General features: G+C 46.7%; 1 protein-coding gene across 1 annotated transcript in view; it reads left to right on the top strand.

Annotated features, from left to right (window-relative positions):
• LOC144485730 (SCO-spondin-like) overlaps positions 1-12,994 on the top strand; it is a 118,844-nt gene that overhangs the window by 55,384 nt on the left and 50,466 nt on the right. The window contains exons 6-8 of the mRNA XM_078203822.1: positions 3,034-3,182; positions 5,944-5,990; positions 6,490-6,695. Coding sequence (XP_078059948.1) covers positions 3,034-3,182; positions 5,944-5,990; positions 6,490-6,695 — 402 coding nt within the window. The remainder of the gene's footprint in view (positions 1-3,033; positions 3,183-5,943; positions 5,991-6,489; positions 6,696-12,994) is intronic.

The raw sequence follows: 12,994 nt of genomic DNA, 5'->3' as shown, positions 1-12,994 counted from the left end.
TCCCATGTGACACGAGCAAACCTCCCGGCCAGAATAGAGTCATAGAGGTTTACAGCAGGGAAACAGGCCCTTTGGCCCAACAGAGTCACAAATTGTCCATGCCGCCCTTTTTTTTAAATGATTAATCTAGTCCCAATTGCCCGCCTTTGGCTCATATCCCTCAATACCCATCTTACTCATGTAACTGTCTAAACGCTTTTTAAAGACAAAATTGTACCGCCTCTACTACTACCTCTAGCAGCTTGTTCCAGACACTCACCACCCTCTGTGTGAAAAAACTGCCCCTCTGGACACTTTTGTATCACTCCCCTCTCACTTTAAACCTATGCCCTCTAGTTTTAGACTCCTCTACCTTTGGGAAAGGATATTGACCAACTGGCTAATCTATGCCTCATTATTATATAGATCTCTCCAAGGTCACCCCTAAGCCTCCTACGCTCCAGAGAAAAAAGTCCCAGTCTATCCAGCCTCTCCTTATAACTCAAACCATCAAGTCCTGGTAGCATCCTAGTAAATCTTTTCTGCACTCTTTCTAGTTTAATAATATTCTTTCTATAATAGGGTGACCAGAACTGTACACAGTATTCCAAGTGTGGCCTTACCAATGTCTTGTACAACTTCAACAAGACGTCCCAACTCCCTGTATTCAATGTTCTGACCGATGAAACCAAGCATGCCGAATGCCTTCTTCACCACTCTATCCACCTGTGACTCCACTTTCAAGGAGCTATGAACATGTACCCCTCGATCTCTTTGTTCTGTAACTCTCCCCAATGCCCTACCATTAACTGAGTAAGTCCTGCCCTGGTTCAATCTACCAAAATGCATCACCTCGCATTTGTCGAAATTAAACTCCATCTGCCATTCGTCAGCCCACTGGCCCAATTGATCAAGATCCCGTTGCAATCAGAGATAACCTTCTTCACTGTCCACTATGCCACCAATCTTGGTGTCATCTGCAAACTTATTAACCATGCCACCTATATTCTCATCCAAATCATTAATATAAATGACAAATAACTGTGGACTCAGCACCAATCCCTGAGGTACACCGCAGATCACAGGTCTCCAGTTTGAAAAACAACCCTCTCCAAGCACCCTCTGTCTTCTGTCGTCAAGCCAATTTTGTGTCCAATTGGCTACCTTACCCTGGATCCTGTGAGATTTAATCTTATGCAACAACCTTGTCAAAGGCCTTGCTAAAGTCTATGTAGCCAACATCAACTGCACTGCCCTCATCTACCTTCTTGGTTACCCCTTCGAAAAACTCAATCAAATTTGTGAGACATGATTTTCCACTCACAAAGCCATGCTGACTGCCCCTAATCAGTCCTTGCCTCTCTAAATGCCTGTAGGTCCTGTCTCTCAGGACACCTTCAAACAACTTACCCACTACAGATGTGAGGCTCACTGGCCTGTAGTTCCTAGGCTTTTCACTATCCAATCTTAAGGCACCTCACCTGTGACTATCAATGATTCAAATATCTCGGCTAGGGAACCCGCAATTTCCTCCCTCACCTCCCACAGAGTCCTGGGATACACTTCATCAGGTCCCAGGGAGTTATCTACCTTGATGCGCTTTAAACTTCCAGCACCTCCTTCTCTGTAATATGTACACTTCTCAAGACGTCACTATTTATTTCCCCAAGTTCCCTAACATCCATGCTTTTCTCAACAGTAAATACTGATGAGAAATATTCATTTAGGATCTCACCCATCACTTGTGGATCCGCACATAGATGACCTTGTTGATCCTTAAGAGGCTCTACTCTCTCCCTCGTTACTCCTTTGCCCTTTATGTATTTGTAGAAGCTCTTTGGATTCTCCTTTGCCTTATCTGCTAAAGCAATCTCGTGTCCCCTTTTTGCCCTCCTGATTTCTCTCTTAACTCTACTCCTACACTCTCTATAGTCTTCAAGCAATCCACTTGATCCCAGCTGCCTATGCATGTCGTGTGCCTCCTTCTTCTTCTTGACCCGGGCCTCATTATCCTGAGTTCCCTACATCTGCCAGCCTTGCCTTTCACTCTAAGAGGAATGTGCTCACCCTGAACCCTGGTTAACACACTTTTGAAAGTCTCCCACTTACCAGATGTCCCTTTGCCATCCCACAGACTCCCCCAATTAACTTTTGAAAGTTCCCACTGATACCATCAAAATTGGCCTTGCCCCAGTTTAAAGTTTTAACTTTTGGGCCAGACCTATCATTCTACATAGCTATCTTAAAACTAATGGAAGTATGGTCACTGGTCCCAAAGTGATCCCTCACTAACACTTTTCTCACCTGCCCTTCCTTATTTCCCAAGAGGAGGTCAAGTTTTGCCCCTTCTCTAATCGGGCCATCCACAAACTGAATGAGAAATTCCTGCTGAATACTTTCAATATTTATGTCCTTCCAGTTTAGATGCAATCCGTGCTGCTTGTGCAAGTCCCATCAGCCCCGGAAGAGATAGAGTCATAGAGTTCTCCAGGTTTACAGCATGGAAACAGGCCCTTCAGCCCAACTTGTCCATGCCACCCCTTTTTTTAACCCCTAAACTAGTCCCAATTGCCCGCGTTTGGCCCATATTTGCATAGCCAATCAACCTAACCTGCACATCTTTGGACTGTGGGAGGAAACTGGAGCACCCGGAGGAAACCCACGCAGACACAAGGAGAATGTGCAAACTCCACACAGACAGTGACCCAAGCCGCGAATCGAACCCAGGTCCCTGGAGCTGTAAAGCAGCAACCGTGCCGCCCTTATTGGTTCACTCCCTCCTTTTAAACATGGGCAATTCATGCGGCACATACCTTACCCACGTCCCACAAATGAATATTTCAGCCATGGCCTAACCAGTCATTTACAAAGTTGTACCATGATCTCTTTGCTTCGCTTGGTTCTGCTATTTATAAAGGAAAATAGCTGATACGTTTTTTTTTAACCACCCTGTCAACTTGCCCTGCAGGATTAGTGGACCTCAGGTTCCACCTGTGAGAGTTATCAGATACTGTCGTCCCACAGTGCATTATTATTGTCATTATTGTTGACCAGGTTCTGCAGGATGAGATGTGCGTGTTGCCTGAGGAATGTCGGTGTTCCTTACTGAATTCATCAATCCCATGGATCACTAACATTTCCAGTGAAGATTGGCAGGAGGATTACACAGCTGGAGCAACGATCGATCACCGCTGTAACACGTGGTGAGTATGGCCAGGCTGATTGGCTCTGGAATAGTAACTGGAAAAGCTCCAGAATATGAGAATGGATGTCGAGATAACAAACCGGCTCATTCAGTGAGATCATCCACATTGTGCCGGGTGCTAGATCAATGAAAAACAGAAACAACAGTCACTCACAATACTGTTTAAAATCACCAGAGATCAGCTACTGATGTCAGATTAACATCATGGAGGGAAGCTTCTAGAAACAATTATTTTGGGTAGAATTAGTCAGATGGAAAAATGTGAATTGAGTAGGAAGAGCCAGCATGAATTTCTAAAGGGAAATTGTGTTTAACTAACCAGTTGGAGAATTTTGAGGAGGTGACAGACAGGATCGATGTGGGTAATGCTGTTGATGTGGTGTACACGGACTTTCAGAAGGTATTCAATTCAATGCCACACAACAGACTTGTGAGAAACATTACAGCTCAGAGAGTAACAGTCAATGGATATTTTTTGGGCTGGAGTAAGTGGAGTTCCCCAGGGGTCGGTATTGGGTCCATAGAACATAGAAAGGTACAGCACAGAACAGGCCCTTCGGCCCACGATGTTGTGCCGAGCTTTATCTGAAACCAAGATCAAGCTATCCCACTCCCTATCATCCTGGAGTGCTCCATGTGCCTATCCAATAACCGCTTAAATGTTTCTAAAGTGTCTGACTCCACTATCACTGCAGGCAGTCCATTCCACACCCCAACCACTCTCTGCATAAAGAACCTACCTCTGATATCCTTCCTATATCTCCCACCATGAACCCTATAGTTATGCCCCCTTGTAATAGCTCCATCAACCCGAGGAAATAGTCTTTGAACGTTCACTCTATCTATCCCCTTCATCATTTTATAAACCTCTATTAAGTCTCCCCTCAGCCTCCTCCGCTCCAGAGAGAACAGCCCTAGCTCCCTCAACCTTTCCTCATAAGACCTCCACTCCAAACCAGGCAGCATCCTGGTAAATCTCCTCTGCACTATTTCCAGCGCTTCCACATCCTTCTTATAGTGAGGTGACCAGAACTGCACACAATATTCCAAATGTGGTCTCACCAAGGTCCTGTACAGTTGCAGCATAACCCCACGGCTCTTAAACTCCAACCCCCTGTTAATAAAAGCTAACACACTATAGGCCTTCTTCACAGCTCTATCCACTTGAGTGGCAACCTTTAGAGATCTGTGGATATGGACCCCAAGATCTCTCTGTTCCTCCACAGTCTTCAGAACCCTACCTTTGACCCTGTAATCCACATTTAAATTTGTCCTACCAAAATGAATCACCTCACATTTATCAGGGTTAAACTCCATTTGCCATTTTTCAGCCCAGCTTTGCATCCTATCTATGTCTCTTTGCAGCCTACAACAGCCCTCCACCTCATCCACTACTCCACCAATCTTGGTGTCATCAGCAAATTTACTGATCCACCCTTCAGCCCCCTCCTCTAAGTCATTAATAAAAATCACAAAGAGCAGAGGACCAAGCACTGATCCCTGTGGCACTCCGCTAGCAACCTCCCTAGCTTTTCCTGATATATATTAATGACAGTAAGAAGTCTCACAACACCAGGTTAAAGTCCAACAGGTTTATTTGGTAGACTTCTTACTGTGCTTACCCCAGTCCAACGCCGGCATCTCCTCATCATATATTAATGATCCAGTTCTTGGTGCAGCGGACAGCTTGAAAGTTTGTGGATGACGCAACACTTGGAAATATTGTAAGCTGTGAAGAGAACAAAGAACAAAGAAAGTTACAGCACAGGAACAGGCCCTTCGGCCCTCCAAGCCTGCACCGACCATGCTGCCCGACTGAACTAAAACCCCCTACCCTTCTGGGGACCATATCCCTCTATTCCCATCCTATTCATGTACTTGTCCAGATGCCCCTGAAAAGTCACTTTATTTCTGCTTCCACTACCTCCCCCGGCAGCGAGTTCCAGGCACCCACCACCCTCTGTGTAAAAAACCTGCCTCGTACACCTCCTTTAAACCTTGCCCCTCGCACCTTAAACCTAGAGGACAGTGTAGAACTTTTAAAAAACACAGACAAGTTGGTGGAGTGGGTAGCTAGGTGGCAGGGTTCAATGCGGAGAAGTGTGCGGTGAATCATTTTGGTTGGAAGAATATGGAGAGACAATATATAAAAATAAAAATTAAAAATTAAGAGTAAAATTCTTAGGTGCCTGGAGCATTGAAGGTGACAGGACAGGTGGAGAGAAAGTTAATAAAGCATATAGTATTCTGGGATTTATTAATAGGGGCAAAGGCTTGGATTGTTTTCTCTAGAGCAGAGAAGGCTGAGGGGGGACATGATTGAGGTGTATAAGATTATGGGGTTTGGACAGGGTGAATAGGAGCAGCTGTTCCCCTTGGTTAAGGGGTCAATCACAAGGGGGTGTAGTCTTAGGGTGAGGGGCAGGAGATTCAGAGGAGATTTGAGAAAAATAAAATTCAGTCAGGGTGTTGGGAATCTGGAATGCGCTGCCTGGGAAGGTAGTAGAGGCCGGAAACCTTACAACCTTAAAAAATATCTGAATCAGCACTTGAAATATCCTAACACTCAGGGATATGGAACAGTGCAGGAAAATGTGATTAGCGTGACTTTCGCGGTAGTTATTGTCGGTGCAGGCTCGATGGGCTGAATGGCCTTTTCTGCTGTGACTCGATGACTGTGACTTTATGGTATAGTCTTAAAAAATATACAATATCTCACAATTCTGTTGAGTTTTACTCTTTGAGAGTTTCTTTTGCAGTGTCTGTCAAAGAGGAGTTTTCCATTGCTCAGAATCAGACTGTGAAGGTAAGAATAATTCATATCAAATCTACAGAGGAATACAAGGCCCCTCCCACACTCAGTAACCCCCATCCACACGATCAGTAACCCTAACTCCCCACTCAGTAGCTCTCACCCTTCACACTATGACTCCCACCCCAACTATCAGTGACTCCTATCCATGTCACTCTCACAACCCTCACCCAACACTCTTAATAATCCCCAAACACATCTCAGTAACTCCTGCCCCTCCACTTGCAATAACCCTCACTCACATGAACACCCAAGCCCACCAGAAGATGGCCCACTCTTACCGTGTTCTCTGTTTCTCCGCTTTGAGACAAGATACTTTCCAATTCTTGACCTTTGACCTCTCTTTATTCCCACTCTCAATGTTTTTTCTGAAGTTGCCTGAATTTAGTTTTTGCATTTTGTTCTAAAGTTTGGCAGTTAACTTGTATCACTGGGTTGCTCTGGGATTGGTGGTTGGGAATGTATGTACTAACATGAAATGTATAAACCTTAGAATGTCGTGAGGGTGAGATTTGGAGTGGAGAGACAGCAGACTTTCTCAGATGTGAAAGATCGTGCCAAGATGTTTACTCAGTGATGGGACTGAACTGCACTTCTGGACAGGGATGTGTGTGTGAGGCCGGCAGATACAGGAACAGCTCAGGACAATGTGTTACTGCCGCCTACTGCGAATGTATCGTCAGTGACAACATCTACCCGGTGAGTGGCGATAGACAGCAGCGAATACCCAACACACAGCAATGGTCGAGGCTAACGGTACACTCCAATCAGAGACCAGCAGCCCATCTCTGGGCAGCATCTGACCAATGATCCACCACAATAGGTGAGGACAGAGGTCCAGAACAGGGTCAGGGGAAAAGATCAAAGATCAAGGGTCGAGAGTTGGAATGGGTAAAGTTTGTTCAAAAATAATGACAAGAAGTTATCATTTTTATCACCCGTAACAGAATACAAGATCCCAAAGCACTTCACATGAGTTTTCTCTAAGACACTCTGACACTGAGACAAATAAGGAGATATGAGGGTAATGACCAAACGTTTGGTAAAAAGTGTAGATTTTATGATGAACGCGAAAGGAGGAAAGTGAGGTAGAGAGGCAGAATGGTATTGGGACGTTATTCGAGAGCTTAAACCCGGGTATCTGAAGATGCCAACACCAAATGTGGAGCATTTAAAGTCAAGTGTTATAATCCAGGTCAGAAACTCCAAGCTGGCCGGTGAGCTTGACGTCCGTGGTAGGGAAGTTGTTGGAGAGGATTCTTAGAGACAGGATGTATGTGCATTTAGAACGGAACAATCTTATTAGTGACAGACAGCATGGTTTTGTAAGAGGGAGGTTGTGCCTTACAAATTTGGTGGAGTTTTTTGAGGAAGTGACAAAAACGGTTGACGAAGGAAGGGCCGTGGATGTCGTCTATATGGATTTCAGTAAGGCATTTGACAAATTCCCACATGGCAGGTTGGTTAAGAAGGTTAAGGCTCATGGGACACAAGGAGAAGTGGCTAGATGGGTAGAGAACTGGCTTGGCCATCGGAGACAGAGGGTAGCAGTCGAAGGGTCTTTTTCCAGCTGGAGGTCTGTGACCAGTGGTGTTAAGTTTAACAACACCAGGTTAAAGTCCAACATGTTTATTTGGTAGCAAAAGCCACACAAGCTTTCGGAGCTGCAAGCCCCTTCTTCAGGTGAGTGGGAATTCTGTTCACAAACAGAGCATATAAAGACACAAACTCAATTTACATGAATAATGGTTGGAATGCGAATACTTACAACTAATCAAGTCTTTAAGAAACAAAACAATGTGAGTGGAGAGAGCATCAAGACAGGCTAAAAAGATGTGTATTGTCTCCAGACAAGACAGCCAGTGAAACTCTGTGGGGGTTACAAATAGTGTGCCATGAACCCAATATCCCGGTTGAGGCCATCCTCGTGTGTGCGGAACTTGGCTATCAGTTTCTGCTCAGCGACTCTGCGCCGTCGTGTGTCGCGAAGGCCGCCTTGGAGAAAGCTTACCCGAATATCAGAGGCCGAATGCCCGTGACCGCTGAAGTGCTCCCCAACAGGAAGAGAACAGTCTTGCCTGGTGATTGTCGAGCGGTGTTCATTCATCCGTTGTCGCAGCGTCTGCATAGTTTCCCCAATGTACCATGCCTCGGGACATCCTTTCTTGCAGCGAATCGGGTAGACAACGTTGGCCGAGTTGCAAGAGTATGTACCGTGTACCTGGTGGATGGTGTTCTCACGTGAGATGATGGCATCTGTGTCGATGATCACCCAAGCACAACGTAACGCCATCCACGCTCTCAAGACCAACCGCAACATTGTCATCAAACCAGCAGACAAAGGAGGGGCCATCGTCATACTGAACAGAACGGATTACTGCAAAAAAGTGTACCGACAACTAAACAACGAGGAACACTACAGACAGTTACCTGCAGATCCGACCAAAGAACACACCCGTCAACTCAACACTCTGATCAAGACCTTTGATCCGGACCTTCAGAACACCCTCCGTGCTCTGATCCCACGTACTCCCCGTGTTGGAGATCTCTACTGCCTCCCGAAGATACACAAGGCAAACACACCCGGCCGTCCCATCGTATCGGGCAATGGGACCCTCTGCGAGAACCTCTCCGGCTATGTCGAGGGCATCCTGAAACCCATTGTACAAAGAACCCCCAGCTTTTGTCGCGACACAACGGACTTCCTACAGAAACTCGGCACACATGGAGCAGTTGAACCAGGAGCGCTCCTCGTCACAATGGATGTCTCGGCACTCTACACCAGCATCCCCCATGACGATGGCATTGCTGCAACGGCCTCAGTGCTCAGCGCCAACAACTGCCAGTTTCCAGATGCAATTTTACATCTCATCCGCTTCATCCTGGACCACAATATCTTCACCTTCAACAACCAGTTCTTCATCCAGACACACAGAACAGCCATGGGGACCAAATTCGCACCTCAATATGCCAACATCTTCATGCACAGGTTCGAACAAGACTTCTTCACCGCACGGGACCTTCAACCGATGCTATACACTAGATACATCGATGACATTTTCTTCCTTTGGACTCATGGTGAACAATCACTGAAACAACTCTATGATGACATCAACAAGTTCCATCCCACCATCAGACTCACCATAGACTACTCTCCGGAATCGGTTGCATTCTTGGACACACGCATCTCCATTAAGGACGGTCACCTCAGCACCTCACTGTACCGCAAGCCCACGGATAACCTCACGATGCTCCACTTCTCCAGCTTCCACCCTAAACACGTTAAAGAAGCCATCCCCTACGGACAAGCCCTCCGTATACACAGGATCTGCTCGGATGAGGAGGATCGCAACAGACACCTCCAGACGCTGAAAGATGCCCTCATAAGGACAGGATATGGCGCTCGACTCATTGATCAACAGTTCCAACGCGCCACAGCGAAAAACCGCACCGACCTCCTCAGAAGACAAACACGGGACACAGTGGACAGAGTACCCTTCGTTGTCCAGTACTTCCCCGGAGCGGAGAAGCTACGGCATCTCCTCCGGAGCCTTCAACATGTCATTGATGAAGACGAACATCTCGCCAAGGCCATCCCCACACCCCCACTTCTTGCCTTCAAACAACCGCACAACCTCAAACAGACCATTGTCCGCAGCAAACTACCCAGCCTTCAGGAGAACAGTGACCACGACACCACGCAACCCTGCCACAGCAACCTCTGCAAGACGTGCCGTATCATCGACACAGATGCCATCATCTCACGTGAGAACACCATCCACCAGGTACACGGTACATACTCTTGCAACTCGGCCAACGTTGTCTACCTGATACGCTGCAAGAAAGGATGTCCCGAGGCATGGTACATTGGGGAAACTATGCAGACGCTGCGACAACGGATGAATGAACACCACTCGACAATCACCAGGCAAGACTGTTCTCTTCCTGTGGGGGAACACTTCAGCGGTCACGGGCATTCGGCCTCTGATATTCGGGTAAGCGTTCTCCAAGGCGGCCTTCGCGACACACGACGGCGCAGAGTCGCTGAGCAGAAACTGATAGCCAAGTTCCGCACACACGAGGATGGCCTCAACCGGGATATTGGGTTAGAACCATAGAACCATAGAAAATTACAGCTCAGAAACAGGCCTTTTGGCCCTTCTTGTCTGTGCCGAACCATTTTATGCCTAGTCCCACTGACCATGGCACACTATTTGTAACCCCCACAGAGTTTCACTGGCTGTCTTGTCTGGAGACAATACACATCTTTTTAGCCTGTCTTGATGCTCTCTCCACTCACATTGTTTTGTTTCTTAAAGACTTGATTAGTTGTAAGTATTCGCATTCCAACCATTATTCATGTAAATTTAGTTTGTGTCTTTATATGCTCTGTTTGTGACCAGAATTCCCTCTCACCCGAAGAAGGGGCTTGCAGCTCCGAAAGCTTGTGTGGCTTTTGCTACCAAATAAACCTGTTGGGCTTTAACCTGGTGTTGTTAAACTTCTTACTGTGTTTACCCCAGTCCAACGCCGGCATCTCCACATCATGACCAGTGGTGTTCCGCAGGGCTCTGTACTGGGACCTCTGCTATTTGTGATATATATAAATGATTTGGAAGAAGGTGTAACTGGTGTTATCAGCAAGTTTGCGGATGACACAAAGATGGCTGGACTCGCGGATAGCGATGAGCATTGTCGGGCAATGCAGCAGGATATAGATAGGCTGGAAAATTGGGCGGAGAGGTGGCAGATGGAATTTAATCCAGATCAATGCGAAGTGATGCATTTGGTAAGAAATAATGTAGGGAGGAGTTATACAATAAATGGCAGAGCCATCAAGAATATAGAAACACAGAGGGACCGAGGTGTGCAAGTCCACAAATCCTTGAAGGTGCAAACACAGGTGGAGAAGGTGGTGAAGAAGGCGTATGGTATAGAACATAGATAGAACATAGAACAGTACAGCACAGAACAGGCCCTTCGGCCCACGATGTTGTGCCGGGCTTTATCTGAAACCAAGATCAAGCTATCCCACTCCCTATCATCCTGGTGTGCTCCATGTGCCTATCCAATAATCGCTTAAATGTTCCTAAAGTGTCTGACTCCACTATCACTGCAGGCAGTCCTTTCCACACCCCAACCACTCTCTGCGTAAAGAACCTACCTCTGATATTCTTCCTGGATCTCCCACCACGAACCCTATAGTTATGCCCCCTTGTAATAGCTCCATCCACCCGAGGAAATAGTCTTTGAACGTTCACTCATCTATCCCCTTCATCATTTTATAAACCTCTATTAAGTCTCCCCTCAGCCTCCTCCGCTCCAGAGAGAACAGCCCTAGCTCCCTCAACCTTTCCTCAAAAGACCTACTCTCCAAACCAGGCAGCATCCTGGTAAATCTCCTCTGCACTCTTTCCAGCGCTTCCACGTCCTTCTTATAGTGAGGTGACCAGAACTGCACACAATATTCCAAATGTGGTCTCACCAAGGTCCTGTACAGTTGCAGCATAACCTCACGGCTCTTAAACTCCAACCCCCTGTTAATAAAAGCTTGCCTTTATAGAACATAAGAACATAAGAACATAAGAAATAGGAGCAGGAGTAGGCCATCTAGCCCCTCGAGCCTGCCCCGCCATTCAATAAGATCATGGCTGATCTGACGTGGATCAGTACCACTTACCCGCCTGATCCCCATAACCCTTAATTCCCTTACCGATCAGGAATCCATCCATCCGCGCTTTAAACATATTCAGCGAGGTAGCCTCCACCACCTCAGTGGGCAGAGAATTCCAGAGATTCACCACCCTCTGGGAGAAGAAGTTCCTCCTCAACTCTGTCTTAAACCGACCCCCCTTTATTTTGAGGCTGTGTCCTCTAGTTTTAACTTTCTTACTAAGTGGAAAGAATCTCTCCGCCTCCACCCTATCCAGCCCCCACATTATCTTATAAGTCTCCATAAGATCCCCCCTCATCCTTCTAAACTCTAACGAGTACAAACCCAATCTCCTCAGCCTCTCCTCATAATTCAAACCCCTCATCTCCGGTATCAACCTGGTGAACCTTCTCTGCACTCCCTCCAATGCCAATATATCCTTCCTCATATAAGGGGACCAATACTGCACACAGTATTCCAGCTGCGGCCTCACCAATGCCCTGTACAGGTGCATCAAGACATCCCTGCTTTTATATTCTATCCCCCTCGCGATGTAGGCCAACATCCCATTTGCCTTCTTGATCACCTGTTGTACCTGCAGACTGGGCTTTTGCGTCTCATGCACAAGGACCCCCAGGTCCCTTTGCGCGGTAGCATATTTTAATTTGTTTCCATTGAGATAGTAATCCCATTTGTTATTATTTCCTCCAAAGTGTATAACCTCGCATTTCTCAACGTTATACTCCATTTGCCATATCCTCGCCCACTCACTCAGCCTGTCCAAATCTCTCTGCAGATCTTCTCCGTCCTCCACACGATTCACTTTTCCACTTATCTTTGTGTCGTCTGCAAACTTCGTTACCCTACACTCCGTCCCCTCCTCCAGATCATCAATATAAATGGTAAATAGTTGCGGCCCGAGTACCGATCCCTGCGGCACGCCACTAGTTACCTTCCTCCAACCGGAAAAACACCCATTTATTCCGACTCTTTGCTTCCTGTCGGATAGCCAGTCCCCAATCCACTTTAACACACTACCCCCAACTCCGTGTGCCCTAATCTTCTTCAGCAGCCTTTTATGGGGCACCTTATCAAACGCCTTTTGGAAATCCAAAAACACCGCATCCACCGGTTCTCCTCCATCAACCGCCCTAGTCACATCTTCATAAAAATCCAACATGTTCGTCAAGCACGACTTTCCCCTCATGAATCCATGCTGCGTCTGATTGATCGAACCATTTCTATCCAGATGCCCTGCTATCTCCTCTTTAATAATGGATTCCAGCATTTTCCCTACTACAGACGTTAAGCTGACCGGCCTATAGTTACCCGCCTTTTGTCTCCT

The sequence above is a fragment of the Mustelus asterias genome, unplaced genomic scaffold, assembly GCF_964213995.1.
Source record: "Mustelus asterias unplaced genomic scaffold, sMusAst1.hap1.1 HAP1_SCAFFOLD_212, whole genome shotgun sequence".
NCBI lineage: Eukaryota > Metazoa > Chordata > Chondrichthyes > Carcharhiniformes > Triakidae > Mustelus > Mustelus asterias.
This window is presented reverse-complemented; position numbering and strand designations above follow the sequence as displayed.